General features: G+C 45.8%; 1 protein-coding gene across 1 annotated transcript in view; it reads right to left on the bottom strand.

The window, feature by feature from the left end:
* Positions 1–4,155: 4,155 nt before the first annotated feature.
* Positions 4,156–25,256, bottom strand: part of Tnfrsf19 (TNF receptor superfamily member 19) — a 71,554-nt gene continuing 50,453 nt past the window's right edge. Inside the window, 5 exon segments of the mRNA XM_042054081.1 lie at positions 4,156–4,173; positions 4,312–4,696; positions 5,473–5,575; positions 7,100–7,225; positions 8,208–8,372. Of these exon segments, the coding sequence (XP_041910015.1) occupies positions 4,156–4,173; positions 4,312–4,696; positions 5,473–5,575; positions 7,100–7,225; positions 8,208–8,372 (797 nt within the window).

The raw sequence follows: 25,256 nt of genomic DNA, 5'->3' as shown, positions 1-25,256 counted from the left end.
AACCATGGGGAGAGACAGAAGATAAAAAAAAAAATCTAGGAAGACAGCATCTCAATGTTTGGCTTTTGTGATGGGTAAAGGAGCCTGATTTAAGCAGGGTATCTTCAAAACAGATCTGCTAGTACATTCTATCACACTGATGCTCACAGAGCTGGCTCTGTTTAAAGCGTGAATGCAATAGAGAGCGCAACAGCAAACGGGTGAGAGGCAGAGGTCAGATCTGATGATTTGAGTTCAAACTGGAAACCAAGTAAATCCTGCTCAAGGAAGCCATAGGGCAAAAGATTTGAAGAGAAAAACTCGCCCTAGTTCTTCCTTAACCTTAGAGACTGTTCTGGGAGGCAAATGCCATCATGGAAGAAGATGGAACACCTTACAGAACACCCCCACATAAGAACACCGTGAGTATTACAAAGCCTTGGTTAGATTCATGGCATCAGGGAGCCTGTTCCCCCAAACTGTCTGCCAACCACACTTTTCCATGCCTGGTTCTAACATGCACTGGATTCCCACTGAAAGACCTTTCAGTAGCACACTGGGTGTGCCGAAGCCTTTTGTATGAGCTCACGTGCAGGTCACAGATTGCTATGTTTATAAATATCTCCTTTCTATATAAGAATCTGGGCCTTGTAAGCTCTGCACAGTGCAGACCCAGCACGTTCCCACTCACCAGGACTAGCACGCACAGCCAGGCTTCAGGTGTGCATAGTAGGTGGTCCGAACAGTAGGGTAATGCCCTTTCCCCTTCGTCCCCTTGTGCCGCATTCTAACCCCACTCACAGACACCTCCAGAAGCCAGGCCTCTTCTCCTGTCAGCTGCGTCACACATCCATGAGGAAGAGGCTCTTTGCTGCTCATAACGGACAGGCCAGTCAACTTCACCAAACCACCACCGAGGCAGGGCTACAAAGCCCCTTCAAACCACTGCTGTGTCCCATACTGCCGGTGAGAAAGTAACATTTTCCCAATAGAAATCCCCAGAGCTCTACCTAAAATCTAAGAAGGGAATCTGCCATAGCTTTTTCATAGGTAATGGGCTATTTCGGTAAGAGAATGTCTATGCAAGTTTGTACTCTGGGTCTTGTGAAACCACACTCATCAAAACGTAAGTCAGAGCCAGGCTGGGTCCTGCCATGCCCACAGTTTCGCAGGCAGCACATTCCACCCATCGGTCCTTCAAATCACCCTCAGCTGAGGTTCTTGTCTGGGGAGGAAGCGCGGGTCCTGAGGCCGCCTACAGTCTCTCCTCTGCTTCTCGCTGGGGTTTCAGCTTACAGCTGGGCTGGCTCAGAAGCAACTGGTTGAAAGGCTGGAAATGTTGCCAGTTTGATTCAGTTTTATTATTGCTTCCAGAAGCCATAGGAGGTCAAGACTGCTCAGTCTGTAAGCCTCAACACGGCGTGTCCAGACCCACACCTCCACTTCAGGCAGATGGCCTTTAGGCATCCTAAAACAGCAACAGAGGAAAGGATTGAAGAAAATGGCGTCTTCTCCGTTAAAGCTGCCATGTGGTCATTCTAGAACTGACTGTGCATAGCTACTAAGATAAGTCTCACACACTCAAGCATCCCATACCATGTCCTCTGAGTAAGTAGGGGCAGTTTTGCAACAGCACAATTACCGGTATGTGCTGAGTACTTGAAAAATGACAATGTAACCATATTAATCACAATGACACAAAAACATTTCTTTTGCTCATCAACCTCATTCAAACATTTGCAGGCACTGTTTCAGGATGTTAGGTAAGTCATTCATGACCTCCAGAAACGAAGGTGGCCAGTGGACACTGCCACCCTATCTGTCACCTTAGTCACAGAGACTCAGTCTTCCACGATTACCCTCGGCAAGGGGTCGCATCACAGAAAGTAGAGCCTCCCTTTAAAAGGGACCAGGCATGGACCGGCTGAATGCCGCTGGGAGGGCCTAGAACCTTGCTTTCATGCACTGCCCCTTAGCAACGTGTTCATCACTAATTTGCTTTGGCGACATAGGTAAACCGAAGGAAAACAATTCTAGGTAAAGAGACCATCTAGAAACCAGAGGGTCTGAAGTCTGTCTGAACACTGGGAAACAATTTCTACCAAATATGTTGACCACCCGATGCTATAGTAACAAACATGTTGACGTCACTGCAGGAAGCAAGCCGCCCTCATTATATCATATTCAGAAAGCGGAGACCACATATGCATTTGCGTACGCATACATTTTCCTAAATAGAACCTGTTGAGTCCATATAATGCTCCTTGTCTGTATGTTTTCAGGGCCGACCGTTTGGCACTGGACAATCAGTTGGTGCACCGAGGACCACCTCCCCCACTCCCAGCTTCCCTCAGCTGCCTATAGTGCACAGGCTTCTCCCCATGCGGTTCGGCACGCTCTCTGGTGTCCTCCTTCTCCTCGTGTTTGGGCAGTCATGGGGGTGAGATCTTACGGGTGTAGCTTCTGATGTGTCTGGACACAGTCTCACAGCAAACTCTGGTCCTCCGGCCCTGACAGTCTTTCCACCCCTCTTCTGCATCGTTCCCCCCGCCACTGGGGCAGCAGTGTTTTATAGATGGTCCCATTTGTCGCAGCAATGGAAACCCTAACTAAGATGCCAGTTTACATAGAAACTAAGTATGCATGCGAGCATGCTTTGAGACAGGAGCTCGTGTAGCGCAGGTTGGCCCCAAACTCGCTACGTAGGCAAAGGTGACCTTAGATTCGTGCGTCTCCTATCTTTCCCTCCAAGTGCTTTCATTATAGATAACATTATATATGTAACAACCACACCCTACTTCTTTCTGCACTATAAAACAAGAGAGGAAAGATGATTCCCTTTTCTTGCAAGATTCTTCCGTGGGTTTTTATTGCTGTGATGAAACACCATGACCAACAGCTTGTGGTGAGTACATCACCCTGGGGAGTCAGGACAGGAACTCATACGGTATAGGACCCTGGAGGCAGGAACTGATGCAGAGGCCATGGAGGAGTGCTGCTTACTGCCTTGGAGCAGGCTTGCTCAGTCTGCTTTCTTATAGAACCTAGGACCATCAGCCAGGGGTGGCGTCATCCAGGGTGGCTGGGCCTTCCCATACCAACCATCAATCAAGAAACGCATATTTTTGGCTTGCTAATGGCTTAATCAGCCTGCTTTCTTAAAGCACCAAGAACCCACAGGGGGATTTACTCAATTAAGGGTCCCTCTTCTAAAACAACCATTGCTGTGTCAAGCTGACATAAAAGTAGCCAGCGTGACTCCGAAAACCTATCAGTCAGTAGCAGGCCAACTGCCCTTGTTCTGCAGAGAATACAGGATGTCTAGGAGAAGCTCGACCGGGTGTTGGGTAGATGGCTTTGGTGCTAATGGGTAGGACTCATTCCTGTGGAGTACTGTACTCTGCCATTCCTTGGGCAGACATGGGGCTTGGTCTCCGCTCTGGGCAGCTTCCTTTCCTCAGCCCCTTAAGTTTTACTCAGCAGCTCTCTCTCAACAAGTTTCTGCACAACTGGGGGGGATTCTCGAGTCCTTTCTTACCCTTTGCCATCAGTGTTGTACAAATTATGGGCTGGGTCAAAACCAGACCAGCAAGCAATCTCTCCTGGCTACACAGAGCTCTCACTGTCATTTCTGCTAGCAGTGCATTTAAGGAAGTGTTGATGAACGTGAGGGCCAAGTTAGCCCAGGTAACATCCTCTCCCAGATGAGAACGTAGAGGGAGGGCCAGGTCTCCTGAGACCTTCCCTGCTTTGTGGCTTCAGGAAGCCCCCACATCTACTCTCCTCTGCTCCTGACCGCCCCGACATTGAACCTGATTTGGGACGTCTGTGCAGGGAGATCCTTTCCATGCACTTGGTCCCGGGCCGCTACCCCCTGTCCGCTTCTGTCCAGACTCAACAATGAATCAGCACAATCAAGCAGGTGACAGTGGCCGAGTGCACAGGAGCAAAAGAGGAGTTCGAGATCAGAATAAATGCCCGGGAATGTCAAGCCTAAGACTATCGCTTGACAGCAGCGAAGATGGGGCAGATGGCCAGACGCCTCCATCACTAGCCAGCTGTCCATCAGGAAGCTCTCCAACGCTGCAGTCAGATGTAAGAAGACAAGTTAAGGTGTGAGTGTCCTTCGTGCGTTCATAAAATGCTTCTGTTGGTTAGGAAAAAAAGACTTGGGATTTACTGTAGAACAGTCGTCTGTAACACATGAGAAATAATAAATTACACCTATTGCTCATCTACTTCCCCAGGTTTCACAGTGGGAACAGAGTTTGGACCCCTGCAGTCTAGCACAGGCCACGGCCCAGCTCACTCTGAAACCCATCACTGTCTTACCTGGAAGGGCGTAGGCGTGCCTAGGTTCAGATTGCCGCTGCCTTCCCAACTTCCTTGGCTTGGAGTCCTTTGAACATCTCGAGCGAGGGTCTGCTCCCGGACTCTAGGTGAGTCAGTAGTTTCTGTGAAGTTTCCAGAGGAATCTGCAGCCGCTGTTCCAGCCAGATCCTGTCCACCACTGGAATCCAGAGATGTTGAGCTTTCATTTTCTGGATGGAGGGAGTTAATATCTTCTCCAGTGAGTTCAGGGTAAGAGTCACAAAGAGAGCTGTCACCGCCCAGAGGATTCCGCATCAGTGGCCAGCCGTCAGAAAACTCGCCGCAGATGGAATGGGAGACAGACCCGAAGAAAGCTGGCATTGTGTCCGCCACTGAAGCTGTGTTTCTGAACACACATCCGGAAGGTCTGTGAGTATTGTGTAGTTGACAGAAACCACTAGCACAGAACAGCATTTCAGCTATAATTTCAGCTCTAAGGTTGCAATACCAACACACTGAGAATTCCAGTGCTAACTATTGCTTTAAACTTCCCTCAGTGTGGCAACCGCAGCTACTCCATTGACCTTAAAAGTGATTTTGTATGTGTTCCTAATTAATATAAGCATATCCAATGTCTAATACCTGCATTTTCTTAGGTCTTAACCGAGCTCTCTGGATTATTATTCTAGAACAGTGCGCCAGTGAGATATTGACCTAACAGAAATGTCAGGGGCAGAAGAGGCTGGAGAGATGACTCAGCAGCTAAGCACATGTGTGCACTTGCTTCTGAGGACCTGAGCTCAGTTCCCAGCACCCACATGGGGAGACCCACGGGCACCTGTAACTCCAGTTCCAGGGGGGATGTGACGTAGTCGGCCTCCGGGGCACCTGCACTGTGTGTACATACTTACACGGAGAAACACGCATTTATGCTTTGTGGAAATGGAGAAATGTCATGAACATGAACGTACGAATGTGGGGAGAAAGGCACCTGAAAACAGACAGGCTATTGGCACCCTCAGGCCCTGCAGCCCCTGAGGGGAATCTCTCCCCTCGGGTTCCCGGAAGCTGGGAGTCGTTGGTAATGCTTAGGAAGCAGATCTCTACAGTCTACCGTACAGCTGCTAGGCCAGGAGATTACACACATGCAGACATGACACCGCTGACTAGAGGAGCACTTACCTCTCCTGAAGGGTGGCAGTAGAATGCAGCCCACAGCCAAGGGCCGCACGGGCAGAGCTGCGCGCCTCCTCACAGCACAAGGATGGAATCAGGTGAACAGGCCCTGGGAAAGGCAGAAAAGCGTGAGGCCCAGGGCTTTCCTCCTGAACCTTCCTGTTCACACCAGCTAAGCCTGGGTTCCCTTGGAAAGGTGGCAGATCCCATGCAGGTGACTGCTTAGCAGAAGGAGGGAGGCAAACCTCAGATACAGAGGCACAGCTGGGCATGGGCGTCACAGCTGGAGCAGGTCGGAGGATTTAGGCCAGCCTGGGCTGCACAATGAGACCCGTCAGGAAGGTTGGAGGGGGGATAAGGGTGAAACCGTCTCATTCCACGTGTGACATACAGGACTGAGATAGCCATCCTGCAGCATTACAGAGAGACACTGGGCAATTCCAGGAGGCCAGTCGGACCAGCCCGGAGTGTAAGTACCTCAAAACAGATAACAGTGCCCGAGAGATGACTTGTTACTGTCATAGGCACTAGACCCAGACAAACCGGAAACTGAGGACACTTGAGAGGGCTCCTGAGCCAGACTGACGCCAGAAATACTGTTCGCCATGTGGGTTTATGTGCAGGAGGTCACCTGCGGAGGCCTGGGGCTGGACATGAAGTAGAAACCTTAGGCTGATGCCAATGAGCCGGGGGCAGAGAAAGTCATGTCACCTTCACCTGTCTGGGTCAGAGGCACACTTCCACCTGGGCCAGCTCTTCCTAATGACTGTTCCCAGCAATAGACCAAGAGACGGGCAAGGTCAGGGCCTGGTGTGGACATCCCTCATCCATCTTTCTCACAAAGTCATTGAAACCAGTCACATTAGTGATCGGTTTGAACTAACCAGGTAATCAAGGTGTGCTGGTGAGTCTGATGACAACCTGACACAAGCTAGAATCTTCGGAAAGGAGGGAGCCTTGAAAAAAATGGCTCTGTGAGATGGGGCTGTAGACAAGCCTGTAGGGCATTTTCTTAATTAGTGATGGGTGGGGGAGGGTCCAGGCTATTGTGGGTGGTGCCATCCCTGGTCTGTGGTCCTGGCTTCTCTAAGAAAGCAGGATGAGCAAGCCTGTGAGGAGCAAGCCCTTCTCCATGGCTTCTGCAATCAGCTCCTGCCTCCAGGATCCTGCCCTATTTGAGTTTCTGTCTTGGCTTCCCTTGATAGATTGTGGCCCCGGATATGTAAACCAAATAAAACCTTTCCTCCCAAGTTGCTTTTGGTCATGGTGTTTCATCCCAGCAACAGTAGCCCTGCCTGAGGCACAAGGATGTCAGCCCCACCTCTACACAGCAGGCAGAAGTGACTGTAAGAGAAACCGACTCCAAATGAGAAAGGCCGAGTTGCCTAGACAGCTGCTAACACAGTCCCGGGTTCTGTGGAAACTCCTATTTTCTTAATACTAAAGAGACCTGAGGCACCCAGACCAATGTGGGGCAGAGGAGAGTCACTGACACGGATCTGCTATGACTGGAAAATCAACCCGTGACCCACCGCCACCCGTACTCAAGTGTAAGAGCTGGACTTGGCAATGCCCTGTTTGCAGTCCTATTCTGCACTCCTGGTTCCTCCCGGCCCTGCGTGGCCCAACTCACCATATGTCTGGGCTGAGTCCCGGTGACATTGACAGCATGCTCTGTGGGCACAGTGGCGGAGCCGAGGCTGGTCAAAACATGACAGCTCAGAGCCATTGTACTGAATGTCCTGTGACCGCAGAGACCCTAGGGGAAAGTAGACACCCATAGTTAACACTTCTCCATAAGAAGCCTGGCATTTCGTATTTTTTGGGAGTCAACACCATTCTATATACTTCTGCTTACCCCAAGACACTCACTGTAAAGACATTCTGTGTGCCATTCTTCCAAACATTAGTGCTTGCTCTAGAATAACTTAATCATAAACTTCTGCTAGCCTACAGTGGGCAAAATCAATCAACGCAAAGCCTATGCTGTTATTCATCCACACAAACATGCACATACACACTTGAAACTATTTTTATTTTATTGTGTTTAAGGGTGCTTTGCTTGCATGTCTGTCTGTGCACCACATGCATGCCTGGTGCCCATGGGGGTGAGGAAAGGACACCAGCTGCTCTGGAACTGGACTTCCAGATTCCTGCAAGCTGCCTTGTGGATGCTGGGAATGGAACCTTCTTCAACAAGAGCAGCCAGTGCTCTTACCCACGGAGCCATCTCTCCAGCCTCTGGTCTCCACATTTCTGTGTGTGCTGGGGATTAAACCCTGGGGCCTTGCACATGTTAGGCAAGTGCTCTATTGCCAAGCTACAGCCCAGCCTGTTTCATAATAGTGCCCAAGTAATTTACTGCATATGGGCTGAACGTGGGAAACAGATGGCTTAACAGATACACTATCAGACCTCCGTAACATAAAAAACTTGTTAAGCTGAACGATGGTAAGTTGAGGGCTTCCTATTTCTTCTTATACAGAGGCACACACAGTTTAAAATAACTTGTTAAGAGTGGGGGGTATAGATAATTTTTATTTTTGCTTTGTAGCCTGGGTACATCACAGCCTTGTCAGAATCCGTATGAGGCCTCCAAATCCTGCAGAGGCCTGTTTTCCTGTGCTTTGGATCCTAAATAGCGGGTGACACTTGTCTTACCCAGGCCTCTTGGGGACTCTTGTGTGACAATGCTCACAAACCCAGTTCGCAGTAAGATGGGGGAGATGGGGCGGACTTACAGCTGGGTTTCTTCTCCATGAACTGTCTCTTGCAGTAGATGACACACAGGATGAGCAGGGCTAGCAGCACTGTGGCCAGAGCGCTGCAGATGACAGCAGCCAGGGCTGTGTCCCGAGGGCTGGAGGCTGTGGATGAGATCTTCACAAGGTTCACCTTGCTGGTACCTGAAAGTGACAGGAAGGGGACAGGTCAGCACACCCTGTGTGAGCACGGACTCGGAAGGCTTCCAGGCACGTCCAACCTTATCTCGTGACACCGCGTTGTCACCCACCAAGGTCCCGTTCCAGAACTGTGTAATCCGGTCACTAAGCAAGTTTATGGGTTGTTTATTTGTTTGTTTGCTGGATCCCATTCATCGTTATTCTTGGCTATGCCCAGCCTGTGGGTTGCAGGCTGGACGTAACACACTGAAGCGGGTGGATGTATCCCCAGCAATTGCTTTGACGCGATAGAAATAAAAGTGGAGAAAACCAACTTGAGAGGTCTGAAGGTATTCAAGTACCCCACCCTCTTTCATGTTCCACCTGCACCTTGTATCCCCAAATGCCCCATATGCCACCCACCACCCCCATAACACTGGGGACACACAGCCCTCAACACATGGTATGGTTCAGAAAGCTCTCCATGTTGGTCTGTATGGATTACCTAAGGTGACGCTCACAGCAAGCCACCCCTTCTGCGGGAACGCTATGGCTGTCGGCTTCCCTCATTTTCCACAGCAGTACTGATACAGTCTAGAGGTTACAGAAGCCATGGAACCCGACGCTCAGTATCAGCTGGTCCTCACAACAGTTCCCAAATTCCTGCTTTAAAACGCCCATTTTTTTACAATTTTTTTTTAAACTTCAAAGTCCAAGAGGAAAAAAAAAGGAGTGGAAGAGGTTTCATTAGCTACGTGGAAGAATTTCTCTCTTAAGCTGTGGCTGAGATGTGGCTGAGGACTCAAATGACCAATCTAAGCAGCCAAAGTACTGCCCCGCTGCCAGACGGGACCATCCGTGGCTGTCAAAGACATGCTATGTCCCCATGACATGCAGCATGCCCCACCCTAAGAACACCAAACACATTGAATACCTGTGAGAAATTAGACAAATTAATAGGCAGACTTAGATGAAATGCAGCTTGTTCTATTTGTGCAAAGGCCAGCTCTCCTCAAGAGAAACAGCCATCCCAAGACTTGGGCAAATCAGCCCACTCCTCACAGAAACTGGTTTCACAAAAGTAGTTCAGCCCAATCAGCCTCATTGGGGTGACATGGTTGGCGGTGGGGGGGGGGGGAGACAATGGGACCTTGGAATCTGCAAAGCAGTCTCTAAGAATGGGGAATGGGTGTGGCAGTCAGTCACGGTACACCAAACGATGCTTGGGTATTACTGAGGAAGGGAGAGAAGGTGTTTGACAGAGATGGCTGAGTCTGGAAAGGGCTCAGTGAGCAGGAGGAGTGGCCACAGACAGGCAGAGTCAGCTGCTGGAAGAACCAAGCTGGGCCTCCTACCCTCCTGAGTCTCCTTTCTCTACATCACCCTGCCTCTATCTCTCCTGCTTCCTTATACTTGATCTTTAAAAACAAAAGTTCCTTCCTTCAACCAGGAACATCTTCCAAATAGAGGGCCTTTCTCAGACAGGGCTGGCTGGAAAGGAGGGAACTGAGGTAAAAAATCCAGAGAATTCCTCCATCTTGCATTCTGGCATTAACAATTTTCCTTCCTGAGTATGTTTTCTCCAGGGTAGGTCAAAGAGGGGCTTATTCTGCAGACCCTGAACCCCTCTGAAGTTGAGGGGCTTGGCATTCCTCCAAGGTATGTGGACCCAATCAGATACTGGGCATCTGGACTGTAGGGAATACTGTGGTCACCTCATGGCCTGTTTGTTTCCCACGGAGAGGAACTTGGCCTTTACACTATAGACCTAGATGAAGAAGTTCATTAAACCCCATGGCTCTCTGACTTCTGGGATGCTTTTTCTGAGCCCCAGGTTCAGATGGCCCACACCCCAAATTCACATGAGCCATGGTTGCTAGTTGTCTCCATGGTATGAAGTACATCAGAACTCAACAGGCCCAGACAGGCTCCTAGAAGAAAATCCATTTCTCATGTGATGGCTAATTTGAACTGTCATCTTGTTTCTGAATTAAGAAACACCTAGGGCATCTGTGAGGTGCAACCATGGGTTTGCCTGTGAGAAGACTGAGAAAGACCCACCCTGATTGTGGGCAATACCATCCCATGTGCTGGGGTCTAAAAGGGTAAAGGAGAAAGCCACTTGAGCATCAGCATCCCTTTCTCTTCTGGTTCACTGAGATGTGAACAAGCAGCCTCACGCCACCACTGTCAGGAGCTGGTCCCATTGCCACGCCTTCTGCACCACGATTGACTGCACCCCCTGCCATGAACCCACATAAACACTGAATTCCTTAAGTTGCATTTTGTGAGGCACTGGGTCAGAGCAATGAGCTAAGTGACTACTACGTCTCCCAAATCTTCCCTATCTGCCATAGCCTCTGTTTGCTCTTCCCACCCGGCCATGCAGACCATTCCCCCGGCTGTCATTGGCTGGGTGATGCTGTTCACTGAACTAAAGCTGCTCTAGCCATCTCCAGGGTTTCACCCCCCCCTTTCTTTTCCTCTGTGACACTACTGTCACCCCACAATCCATACACTTCACTTCGGCTCATTGTTATTCTACCGACGGCATTTTAGGCTGGCTTGGAAAGAGGCCACACTTCCAGCCTCCTTTGCAGCTAGGTATGACAATGTCTAGGGTCAAATTACTGGGGAGGGGCTTGGGTGGGAACTGAGATATGTGGATCATCTCAGTTCGTGGACAAATCATTCTCCAGATCTCCCTCCACTGTGATCTGTGAACTGGAAGTAGGGAAAGCAGGCCACCCAATGGGTGAGGCATACCAGTAAGGCTGGCCCAGCACCAGGGTGGGAAGCTGTCCTCTGACCTCACCCAACAGAAATGCTCCCTGGCCCAAATGGCTGGGCTGGCACAAAACTTCCGTTTTACTTTGGCAGACATAGTTTTGGGTCTTTTCAGTACAGCAGGCTGGCCTCCTCCCCAGCTAGTTACATCCCTTACACAACACAAGGCAATGGCTCTTGTTAAGCTTGTTTACTATTTATTGGTATTGCCTCCAAGGGATTCTGGCACACCCCTGCTTCTTGATGAACAGCGGAACAAAGGAGTATTTGCTGAAGACACGCCAGATGAGTATTTGCTGAGTACTCCAAAGCATTGACTCTAGGAGGCCTTGTAGGTCAACGAGATGAGATTGTTTACTGAGAACCTCCAGTGCAGTGGCAGTGCTGATGGAAAAGAGCTCCAGCAAAGGGCAGCTTCGGTTATAGCCTTGTTATATTTACAAACAACAGCTTCGTTGCCGCTGTGACAGACTTACCATGAGCAGAGAGACAGAGCAAGGACTGTGGGCTTGACCAATATGCAAACCCTGAAGATCATGACCTTATCCACAGAATGAACACCCAGCAAAAGCTCTATATCCCCTTGTAATGACAACTCATGAGGTCGCGGGGAGGGGGATGCCAAATTCTATCCTAACTACTAACTCACAGAAAATGACAGCGGCTCTACAAGAAATGCCCAGAAGTCATGTCTTCCATCCAACTAAAGCAAATCTGGTGCCAAGATGATTATTTAGGGAACCAATAAGCATTCACACCGTTTTTATTCAAACGAGGCAAATTAACATCTCCTTATCCCGACCCTATCCTATCGCACCAGCTCAGGGGGAGGGAAGGAATGGTGAGATCATCTAGAGAGCTGCTAATGAGAGCCCAGGATCATCTGCAAAACATTTCCCAAGCTCCCATCAAGACCCTTCCAGCTAGCAGCACCTGTTCAGCCCCCAGCCTCTCTCCAAGTGCTAGCATAATGCTCCACAGTAAGGGTTTCACACTTAAGCCATATATATTCACAAACATTTTTCCATGCAAATAATCAGTAAGTTGGGTAGATATTTAGACCTAGGTTTTCCAGATTATTGAACTTAAGCCTTTTCTTCCTTTTCCATGTGAACGTGGTATACATGCATACATGTGTATGTGAACATTTTTATGTGCATATACCTGTGTGTGCACACACATGTGCGTGCATGTGCATATGTGTGAGCACTGAAGCAGTCTTCCTGGATTGCTGTCCACCTTGTTCACTGAGGCCAGGTCTCTCAGAGCTCATTCATATGGCTAGTCTAGCTAGCCGGCTTGTTCCAGGGATCCCTTGTCTCCCCCTTTCCAGTATGAGACTGCAGGTGGGCGGCCACATCCACCCAGTGTCTCCATGGTTCTGGGGATCTAAACTCTGTGCCTCAAGTTTGCTGCTTTTGTAGACAGCATTTTAAATGACAATCCATCCCTCCATGCCCAGCCTATGCAAGTGTTTTTACATTACATTAAATTCTTCGCAGCCACTTAGAATAAAACATACATGCAAACTGCAGTTTAAGGGATTATTGGCTCAAGTTCTGTACAGGCAGATAAATTCTAAGCAGCTAACATATACATTGTGGTTTGACCTAATATCAAGCACAAATATGGCTTCTCAAGTTCAACTCACTTTATCTTTTTTTTTTTTTTTTTTTGGTTTTTCGAGACAGGGTTTCCTTATAGTTTCTAGGGCCTGTCCTGGAACTAGCTCTTGTAGACCAGGCTGGCCTCGAACTCAGAGATCCGCCTGCCTCTGCCTCCCGAGTGCTGGGATTAAAGGTGTGCGCCACCACCGCCCGGCTCACTTTATCCCTAAGAATAAAGAGGCTACTGAATTTTGCTAAAATGAGAAACAACTCATGGCTTCTAGTATTATTTCTAAACTGCGACTTTCCAAGTGCACATTACATAATCCGATCAGTATTGCTACCACAGTGGGGAAGAACAGCGATGGATGAACTAGAGATGCTTTGGGTCTGGGCTATTATTTTCAGGATCTTCCCAGTGCCTTGTATGTTTCTAGGAGTGTTAGGACATGAAGATACTGATCTGGCTGGCGCTGTGTGAGATGATCTCTCTGCACACTGTGGCATCAGGTACCTTTCCTTGCTGATGACCACGTATTGGCACGGGCAATTCTAGTCCTAACTCTGGAATGTGAGTGCAATTCAGACGTCTTACAATGTTTCTCAAAGACTATTTTATCCGTATTACTTTTAGATATGCTTCGAATAAGCTACAGTCCATTCCACTGCTTTTGTGACTTTCCAGCACCATCAGCAACCAAACTCTGAGTTGAACAGAGGTTTAGCACAATTAGAACCTGGTGATGATGATTTCTAGCCATGCTCTTTAGTGATAAGAAAACCTGCGAACAAAGAAAGGACCCTTGCTGTTTAAGTGGGAGAAGAGCAGCCCCAGAGCAAAGGCTTTATCTTTTCATCTAAGCTGGGGGAAAAATTCATGATAACGTTCAGCATATGAAGTCCAGATGTGCCATGGTTTGCCCGTTTTTTTTTTTTAATCAACTTCATACTGAGCATTCTGACGATGGATGAGCATAAGCCGTAGTCATTCACATTTTCTTCATTCTAGACTTTGATCCTTATTTTTATAGTAACTGATAGAAACATTATTTCAGAATAAGATTTTTGTGTTTGTTTTTCTATCTAAAGCCATATTTATATTTTAGAAATTGATTTTTCTGGAGGGAGGAAAGGGAAGGAGGGAAGTGATACAATTCTATTTTGACTGAAACTGTGCAAACATTTATTTTCTTTGATTTAATTTTTTTCACTTTTCCCTATTGCCTCTGTGTGTGCTGTGTCTGAGCATGACTGCCATGTCATGCACCTGGAGGCAAGAGGACAACTTAGGGGCCAGTCCTCGCCTACCGTGCGGATCCTGGGGAGGGAACTCAGAGTTCTGGTCCAGGCTTGGCAGCAAGCACCTTTTTCTACTGAGCCAGCTCACTGGCCCTCGCTTTCTCACTGTAACAACAGACGCACAAGGTTCTGCGATAAAGACACTGAGTATATTCACCATGTTATATGGCAAACATGGCAAATTCCAGAACATGTTCATCACCAACATACCCCCAAATTCCCATCCCCTAAGGAAGCACCTCCTCACCCAGACTCTGGCAAGCATTAAGCTGCTTTCTTTTGCTATGAAATCAACTATTCCATGTATTTCTGCTTAAATGGAATTACACGATGGTATGTGGCCACTGTGTCTGGCTTCTGTTACTTAACAATATTTCCAAGGTTCATCTACTTGGTTAGATGCGTCAGAATCCACTCCTTCTTAATGGCTGACTAGTAAGTATTTCACTGACCTGATATATCATAATAAGTTGGTTCATCCGTCTGGTGATCTTTATGTTAACCCTCGTAGCTAACTACTTTAGGTAATGCTGCCGTGAGCACTTAAACACAAGCTTTTTCAATATATTCTAAAACTTTCCACAAATGCACACTCCGATTGTTCCACATGTTCTTAAAACATCCATTACTGAAGTTATAGTAACTAAGCTTATCTGAATAAATCAGTCAAAAATACTTTCTGAACAAGAATGAGACCAGGAGTTGAAGGAAATATGCCAAGGCAGCTGGGTAGAGCTAGCGCATGTGGGAATTTACTAACTTCTGTGAGGAATCTGGACTCTACTATAAAGAGAGTGGAAGGTGCTTGACAATACAGGGATCAACAGGCTCCAGTATGTATGAGACAGCCACAAACGGGGTGACGACAAGTCTGAAATGGGCTGAAACTGTGCAAAATATCTTCCAAACATAGGGAAATAAAATTAGAGATCACGGAAGAAAGAAAATGGAAAATTCTGCAAATGTCTGGTATGTTAACTTGTTTATAAATAGACAAGACAGAAGAAGATGGCAAGGAAATTAGAAAACAATTTGAGATGAATCAGAATTGTACAATATGGCAAAAACTATACTATTTAAAGTGGTAAATGACTGAGTTTTAAAAAGAGAGAAAAATGGGGATGGTGAGCTCCATGGGAGCAGGAGCGGATCCAGACCAGGGTCATTTGCGGAAGCAGGACTAAGCCAGTGACCTAGGCTGGGGAAGACCTGAGACAGCAAAGTCCACAGGAGCAAGTACAGGGAGCAACTGCTGAGCGAGTAGGCCAGAGCCAAAGACCGCTGGGACCTTCAAAGGAGTAGAACTGAGCCAGGATCCCTGCAGGTCTGGGTGTGAGTCTGGGACCTCTGAGGAAGTAGGCCTGAGCCAGGACCTCTGCAGATCTGGGATTCAGTCTGGGACATCTGAGGGAGTAGGCCTGAACCAGGTCCTCTGCGGGTCCAGGTGCACCCTAGTCTGGGACCTCTGAGGGAGAAGATCAAAGCTAGAGACCTTTGCAGGACCAATCCCAAGCCAGGGACTTCCACAGGGGCAGGTCCAGACCAGGGACATTTACAGAAACAGGTCTGAGCCAGCAACCTAGACAAGAGCAGGCCTGAGACAGCAAACTCCACTGAGCGGAGCAAATCTCGGGAGCGCTGAGCGACTTCCAGGAACATGGAGTGACCAAAGGGGTAACTAAAACCGTGACACTGACTGTACCATGAGGAACAACCATCTGAGCCTTGGATCCACTGGCACCTAGAAGACTGATCACCAGAGTCACAGACAGCCCCAACCACACCAATTAGAGGAAAAGATGAGTAGACAAGGTAAGGACGCATGCAACACCACAAAGAGCAGCACGACACCAGTAAACTCTAGAGACCCTACAACAGCAAGACTTGAACAGCCAAATATAGATGAAGCAGAAGAAAATGACCTAAAAAAAACTTCAGGGGAATGTTTGAGACTCTGAAAGAGGAAATGAGAAATTCCCTAAAAGAAATGGAGGAAAAGACAAACAAAAAATTGGAAGACATCAGCAAATCCTTTAAAAAAAACCAAGAAAAAGCAACTATATATGAAAGAAACTATTCAAGACTTGAAAACTGAAATAAAGACAATAGAGAAAACACAATCGGAGGGAATTATAAAAACAGAAATCATGAGAAAACGACAAGGAACCATAAACGCAAGCATGAACAGCAGAATACAAGATATGGAAGAGAGAATCCCAAACACTGAAGATACAACAGAGGAAATAGACTCATCAGTCAAAGAAAACATTAAATCTAACAAAAGCTTAACACAAAATATCCAGAAAATATGGGACACCATGAAAAGACCAAACCTAAGAATAATAGGTATAGAAGAAAAAGAAAAGTTCAACTCAAAAGCGCAGAAAATGCACTTAACAAAATCATAGAAGAAAAATTTCCCAACCTAAAGAAAGAGATGCCTATGAAGATACAAAAGCATACAGAACACCAAATAGACTGGATTTAAAAAAAAAAAGTCCCCTTGCCACATAATAATCAAAACACTAAACATACAGAGTAAAAAAAAAAAAGAATATTAAAAGCTGCAAAGGAAAAAAGGCCAAGTAACATATAAAGCCAGACCTGTCAGGATTATACCTGACTTCTCATTGGAGACAATGAGAATGTTGTGGTCAAGGGTTATGCAGACATTAAGAGAGCATGGATGCCAGCCCAGACTACTATACCCAGAAAAACTTTCAATCACCTTAGAAGGATAAAACAAAATATCCATGACAGAACCAGATGTAACCAATACCTAGCCACAAACCCAGCTCTACACAAAGTACTAGAAGGAAAATCCAACCCAAAGAAGTTGACTACATCAACAAAAACACAGACAATTGATAATCTCACAGCAACAAATCCCAAACAAGGGGAAAACACATAAATTAACAGGAGGTAGTAATCGCTGGTCATTAATATCCCTTAATATAAATGGACTCAACTCACCTATAAAAAGACACAGGCTAACATATTAGAAACGAAAACAGAATCCATCCTTCTGCTGCATACAAGAAACACACTTCAACCTCAAAGACAGGCATCACCTCAGAGTAAAGGGTTGGGAAAAAATTTCCAATAAAATAAACCTAAGAAACAAGTGGGTGCAGCTATCCTAATATCTAACAAAATAGACTTCAAACTAAAATCAATTAAAACAGACAAAGAAGGACATTTCATATTAGAAACAGAAAAATAAAACCCAGCATAGCCAAAACAATCCTGTACAATAAAAGAACTTCTGGAGGCATCACAATCCCTGACTTCAAGCTCTACTACAGAGCTACAATACTGAAAACAGCCTGGTATTGGCATAAAAACAGATAGGAGGAACAATGGAACTGAATCGAAGACCCAGATATTAATCTATACACTTTCAAACACTGATTCCTGACAAAGAAGCAAAAAAATATCAAATGGAAAAAAGAAAACATATTTAACAAGTGGTGCTGACATAACTGGATATCAACATGTAGAAGAATGAAAATAGACCCATATCTATCACCATGCACAAAACTCAAGTCCAGATGAATCAAAGACCTCAACATAAAACCAGCCACACTGAACCTCATAGAAGACAAAGTGGGAAGTACACTTGAATGCATTGGCACAGGAGACCATTTCCTAAATATAACCCCAGTAGCACAGACACTGAGAAAAACAATAAATGGGATCTCCTGATACTGAAAAGCTTCTGTAAAGCAAAGGACATGGTCAATAAGACAAAATGACAGCCTACAGAATGGGAAAAGATCTTCACCAACCCCAGATCAGACAAAGGTCTGATCTCCAAAATATACAAAGATCTCAAAAGAAATTGGTCATCAAAAGAACAAATAATCCAATAAAAAAATAATGGAGTACACACCTAAACAGAGAATTCTCAACAGAGGAATCTAAAATGGCTGAAAGACACTTAAGGAAATGTTCAACATCCTTAGTCATCAGAGAAATGCAAATCAAAACAACTCTGAGATTCCATCTTACACCTGTAATAATGACCATGATCAAAAACACTGATGACAACTTGTGCTGGAGAGGTTGTGGGGAAAGGGGACACTTCTGCATTGCTGGTGGGAGTTCAAGCTGGTACAGCCCCTTTGAATATCAGTGTGACGATTTCTCAGAAATTTAGAAAATAACCTTCCTCAAAACCCAGTAATACCACTTTTGGGTATATATCCAAAGGATGCTCAACCATGCCACAAGGGCATGTGCTCAACTATGTTCATAGCAGCTTTGTTTGTCATAGCCAGAACCTGGAAACAACCTAAATGCCCCTTGACCAAAGAATGGATAAGGAAAATGTGGTACATTTACACAATGGAGTGCTACACAGCAGAAAAAAAACTAACGACATCTTGAATTTTTCAGGCAAATGAATGGAGCTAGAAAACATCATACTAAGCGAGGTAACCCAGGCCCAGAAAGATTATCGTATGTTCTCACTCATAAGTGATTTTTAAACATAAAGCAAAGAAAATCAGCCCACAAATCATAATCCCAGAGAACCTAGACAACAATGAGGACCCTAAGGGAGACATACATGGATCTAATCTACAAGGGAAGTAGAAAAAGACAAGATCTCCTGAGTAAATTGGGTCATGGCCACTTTGGAAGACGGTTGAAGGGGAGGAGAGAGGCAGGGAGGAGAGCAGAGAAAAATGTAGAGCTCAATAAAAATCAATAATATATATATGTAAAGAGAAAAAAATCAACAATTCATACTGTAATCTTTCATTCTAAAACTTTAGATATAAAGTAAGAATTAGAGCTGAGAGCAAAGAAATAGAATAGGGAAAAAACACATTATCAATAGAACAAAACAGTGGTTTAAAAAATTGGCTAGGGAAAAGGACAACAGTCTAAAACTTTTAAGATCAGGAAGTGAAACAAAATGTTTTACAAGAACACTATGAACAATTACAGACCTGTAGACTTGGCAAGGAGGAAGGATTTGTTCCATGAAGGCAAGGGTTAATCACAGATGTCATCTAGCTAACTGATTAATTAATCAACTATTCAACAAATCAACCAATATAAGAATAAAATGAAGGCAAAAAAAAAAAGAACTACAGGATAATCTCAATAAAGCCAAGAAAAAAAATCACTTGACCAAATACAGCCTCTTTTTCTGATAAAAACAAAGAAGCAACAAGAATCCTCCTCAAGATGCTCGAAACCACTCAGGGCATCGCAGAGCTAACATTGTACGTGGGGAGGAAAACAGGGTTCTTCAAAAACTAAGCAGCCAAGAGTGTCTACTGTTACCATTTCTACCCAGCATAGTATTTGGATACCTGACCAAAAGAATTAACCAAGAAAAAGAAAATTAACTAACTAGCTAGCAAGTTAACTAACTAACTAACTAGCCTCCAAACTGTAAGGAAGAAGGAAAACCACCTCTGTTTGCAAATGACATGACTGTATACAGAAAACCACAAGCATTACTAAAAATGATGGGAAAGAACAAGAGAGTTCAACAGATTTGCACAATACAGATAAATAAGCAAAGTCAGTTATATCTTACATAGTGTTAGCAATGAACAGAAAAAATATGAAGGCCAAGTGTGGTGGTGCTTGCCTTTAATCCCAGCACTTGGGAGGCATGTAGATGTCTGTTAGGCATAGAGTGTTCCTGTTTAAAAACAAACCAAACAGAAAGAAAGAAAGAAAAAGGAAAGAGCAATTCTGTTTGCAAGTCATCAAAAAGCCTAAAGCACTTAGAACCACACTGCTCCTTCCATGGGGACCTGAAGCAGAGCCCTGATGGCGCCAATGTTTGTACAATGAAGACTATAAAATACCATTAAAAAGAAAAATAACCACTTAAGAGCACAAAGTACACAGGAAGACATCCAACATTTGGAGATCGGGAGACTTGCTTTGTTCAGAGGACCAGATAATTCATTGATACCAGATTTGATTGTAGTCCCAACCAAATGGCAACCCATGTGGGTGACTTGGTGCACCTGAACACGGGGAACCAAAACGTGATTTGGAAACTTATATCACAAAACTTATGTGGAAATTTTTAATAGTTATCTCCATCCGTATCGGTAAAGCTAGTTTAACCAGAAAAAAGCATCAGTTTTCAAGTGAATGACAACAAAGGGTTATAGAAGAATTTGCATGTTGTCCCTAAGAAATCAGTCAGTCTGTCCGTCTGTGATTGTGTGTGCGCGCACGCATGTGCGTGCGTGTGCGTGCGTGCGTGCGTGTGTGTGTGTGTGTGTGTGTGTGTGTGTGTGAATACTGACATCGCTGCTTACTAGCAGCCGAGACTTGGCCAGCCAAGCTTCTGAGCCTGTATCCAGGACAGACAGCTGAGGGCATGAAGCGGAAGCAAACTTCCCCCTGTCTTTCAGACCGCTGTTGTCAAACACTCTCAGGGCTGTTTCCAGTCCGCGCCCAGCACTGTTCTCACCTGGCTTTGCTTCTGAACCAAGTGCACATCAAAAGCAGAGAAGTCACACCGGAGCATCTCCCACGAGAAGGAATGCAGTGTAGACAAACACGGAAGTCCAGAGCCTGCTTGTCCATCCCAGTTCCTCTGGTCGGCACTGCTCTCTTTACCTGTGCTTTAGATGCCAGGAACCTGAGGCAGCGTCCTGGTGACTCCAAGCTGCCTTTGTTTTAATAGTCAAGCCAGTGACAGATTCTTCAGTATTTTATTTTTGAGCCACTCCCTCCAAGTGCAGCTTTGCACCTGCATTTCCCAATTGGGTTTCTGTATTGCATTTCGTAGAAAGACAAAAACTGTGTAGGTAAAAGGTCACAGGCAGATCCTGGAACAAACGGAATGCCCCATATACTTCAAAGACACCAGTGGGCCTTCTCCCACTGCATTGTTTTGCGATAGAGGTTTGTGTCTACGCTTTTAAGTTGTTTATTATTATTATTATTATTATTATTATTATTATTATTATTGGAGGTGCATGAATACCATTGAGCACTCACACAGGTCTGAGAGCAGCCCCGTGGGAGCTGGCTTCCTCTCTACTAGGGGTTCTGGGAGTCAAACTCAAGCTGTCAGACTTGGTAGCATGCATCTTTACCTTTACCTACTGATCTTGCAGGCCCTTCTTTTATTTTTACTTGAGAAAAAAAATAGTTGTACATATTTATTGGTAATAAACTCTACTCTCTCCTAAAAGACATCTTAAGAGATCGTTTACTGCAGAAGTTCAAAGATGATGTTCCTTATCACTTTTCTGTCTTCCGGATTCTAGAAGGGAAGGGTCCAAGCCTCGCACTCATGCGCATCGGAGTGTTTCCCTGGTTCTCTTACGGCAGGCAGCAGGCTGTTACAAGAAAAGCTACTTTGACTGAAGATTCACCCTAGCCGGTTTCAGCTGGAGCCTTAGCTCTGCACTCAAATTTTTGCTTAAATGCAGAGAGAAATAGGTGTGTAGCTAGTACTGAACTAGCTAGGACACTGCAGGGAAACAAAGGGTTAAAGGAAACCTTCGGTATTTTAACTCTAAAGAGCCATCGCTTTCATTAGAATTGATGTAGAAAGTGCCTTCAATGGCTTCCTAGATAAATGCACATGGTTTATCTAGAACAAGCAGCTTGGAGGAGCAAAGACTCCAAACTCATCTTAAAGCTGTGCTCATAGCACCTGGCTTTACTAAGGAAGAAAACTAGCAAATGTGTGTACCCCCAAAGGCCGATATGATGACTGTGGGGATTTGGGGGGCAGATTTTGTGAAAATGTGAAGTGCTGTGTGTTAATCAAGGTGAGCATTTGCTCCCGAGAAAACACAGAGGAAATTTTCTGTACGATTTAGACGGCCCCAACAGATATAAGTCAAAGCACCTCATGGTACCTTACAGACATGAATGATAATTATGAGTTGGACAAAAGCTAAAGGATTTATCTGGAAGTCTCCCTCCATTGGTCCACGTGTGACATCAGCTGGCCTTTACTTCTTTAGCCTTGACACCTTTTTTGCCTTTAAATTTTCCTGGTGTGTGCTGTACACTTTAAGGGCTAAGGGTTTTGCAACTAAGTTCTGTATTTGAACCTTAACGTTGTTATTTTCTACCTGTGTTATCACCAGAAAATGGTAGCCTCATGCCTCGGTTTCCTTATTAATGAAATCAAGAAGTATCAGTGGCTAGTAGGGTTTTTGTGAGCACCTAGACTCTAGATCCTAGGGGGACATTGCTCTCGAGGGATCAGCACGGTTCCTAACACAGGCAGTATCTCCATAAGACAGCCATGCATTCTCCTCAGTATTTGGAACCGGACACTGTAATTATTATGTTCTTTGATGACTGTGGTCCCTTTAAACTCAATGAAACTACCTATATCGGGAACACAACTCACACAGAGAGTGAGATCAAATGAAACAAGACCGTCGACTACATCCAGGAATTGACGGGATGGGCTGCAGGGATTGTCTGTGCTTGGGTCCTCACACCTCCAAAGCCCTGGGAAACTAAGAAGCAAAACTAATGGCAGAAACAAGTCAGAGTGTTTGCTCTGAAGGTTGACTTTTCTTTTCTGTAAACAATATAGACACTACTACAAATAACTTTACCGAAGTTATCCAGTGACATCAAATGATACTTTATAACACTTAGCAAACTAATCAATCTTTAAGAATTATTTGGATGGAAATGATAAGGCCACAACTAATTTGACAGGCTAACAGAGCGCTTGAATTTATCTCACAGAGTTAGTTCAGACAAGCTCCGTGAGGGCCACCCGCCAAATCTTTAAGGTAACCCTGAGGGTGAAACTTCTCATTCAAGGGAGGCAAGCTACCAGCTCTTGCTGGGAAGGCTACTCTTCCCTGTCAGCTTGACAGGATGGAGAGTCACCTGAGACAGGTGCTCTCTGGGTACATCTATGACGATGTTTCCAGAAAGGTTAAACTGAGGTGGAAAAATCCACCCTGGGTGTAGCCATTGTATCCCACAGGCTGGGATCTTAGACTTAACAAAAAGAGGACAGAGAGTTGAGAAGCAGAATTCATTTGTCTGTTTCCCGAAGGCAGACATAATGTGAACAGTGTCTCATGCACCTGTCACCAAGCCTTCCCCACACTGATGAACGAGGACTTCCTGTCACCACGCTCGCCCCACTCTGACGGACGTGGACTTTCTGTCACCAAGTCCTCCCCACTCTGATGGACATGGACTTTCTGTCACCAAGTCCTCCCCACTCTGATGGACATGGACTTCCTGTCACCACGCCTTTTCCAGTTGGATGGACTTGGATTTCCTGCTACCCTACCGTCCCCACACTGAGGGACAGGGGCTTTCCCCCTTTCAGCTCCTTTTGCCAGGTATTTTGCTACGGTGACAAGAAACTGACTGATGTTCTTACTTTACTTGAAACACAGAGGATTCAGTGTGAATGACGGTGTTACACGTGGATATAGTTTCTACATGAGATTTCTGATCCTTTCCCAAAGTGTAGAGATGTACTCAATAAATAGAACAAACTAGAAGAGATTTTCCTCCCCTGGTTTCACTGAGGCCATGACTTGTACAGTGTGGCCTAATGTCACTGTAATAGTGAACCGCAACCTAACCTGATGTGTAGAGCAACTGTAACCTGCTCTTGCATCAAGTTCCCAGTCTCAGCCAGTCACAGCAGACAAGCTGTCAAATGGGGCTCAAATAACACAGACACAAGCTAGCATCTGGCAGGTCGTCTATCTCGATTTGTTAGAGGGTTGCCTTTTAATGGTTTGCAAGGATTAACCACAAATAACTAGAAATGTAAACATTAAGCAAAAATGACAGTATTTAAATCAGATGCAGAACGGATAGGAAAGGAAAGGGATCAGGACTGACGGACACGAGTCTGAAAGAAGGAAGAGAAAAATCCATATCCCATAAACGAGTATCCGTCCAGGTCGACTTCACCGTTCAAGTGTGCAAAGGTAGCAAGCAGTAAAACGAAGTGCTTGATAATTCTCTTTGCGAGCAAGATAATTAGGTCACAGGAGGGGACTGATAGTGGTTAGCCACCCATCTCTGACACACTGGGTTAATGACAGAGAGAGAAACTGCTGTACTTGGGAGGGAAGGGGAAAAATGTGGAGAAAAGGTCTAGACAATTCCCTGGCCCACAGAAGCACATATAACTTCGAAGATAGCTAACACATGACAACGACATCCAGTAGCGAGGGTCCTTTACCCAATGGTTTCCTTCTCTCCTCGACTTTACCTTTTAATTTCAGCTGGAGAGAATCAAGCTGTCAATCAAGGCTGGGTGCATTATAGTAATCAAGGGAGTGGTGAGCATGAGCTCAGAGGGGCTGGGGTCTCCCTGAGGGCATCTGGCCAGGGCCTCTTCACTGTGAGGTTTGGCTGAGCCTCGCCACATGACCTTTATGGTAGCTTCCTTTGATGTACCTCCTTTCAAATGACCAAAGCCTTTATGGCCAACCCACCCGGTCATTTGACAGACAGCTGACCCTTCCCTTGTACCCAGTGGCCTTGATTGGGGAGCTGTCAATCAAGCAGCCACTTCTTTGATCCTTGGTGATGGGACAATAGCTTGAACTCTTCCTGGATGTTCTGAGGAAACTGTGCTAGCTGCAGAAACCATCACGGCTGTGGCTGCAGCCGAAGCAATGGCGCTGTTCTCGGGAGGCCTTCCTCCACTCATGACTGTTTCCAGACAGCCTGTAGCAGTTACAGAGAGACTTTACTGTAGCCAAGATAAGTCTCAATGACATGTGATGACCCCATTCATCTAATCGTGGGTGCAGGGCAGAGAACTTCCCTGATGACTCAGCAAAAAAGCTGTCTTGAAGCATGTCTGAAGCTCAAAATGGGGGGAATTAGGAAGTTGTGCACAAGTACGTGTGCCCTTTTCTATCTGTGTATTGATTCTCAGTCGGGAAGCTGCTCCTCTGTGCACAACTATCCTCTGAAGGCACACTGTAACCAGGGCAACTTTCCTAAAAGGAAGTATTTAGTCGGGGCCTGACTTACAGTGTCAGACTTTAATATCATGGCAGGGAGGATGGCAGGCCAGCATGGTGCTGGAGAGGAGCTGAGAACTTGACATCCTCAGGCAGCAGGGAAAGAGAGAGAGGGGGCATCTGGCACCCCGCCCCCAGAAACCTCAAAGACAACCCCCAGTGACATTCTCCCTGCAATAAGGTCATACCCATTCCAACAAGACCACATCCCTTAATCCTTCTAATCCTTTCAAACAATT

Source organism: Arvicola amphibius, chromosome 13 (assembly GCF_903992535.2).
Source record: "Arvicola amphibius chromosome 13, mArvAmp1.2, whole genome shotgun sequence".
In the NCBI taxonomy this organism is placed as follows: Eukaryota; Metazoa; Chordata; class Mammalia; order Rodentia; family Cricetidae; genus Arvicola; species Arvicola amphibius.
Note: the sequence above shows the minus strand (reverse complement) of the source record. Positions and strands in the feature narration are given on the sequence as shown.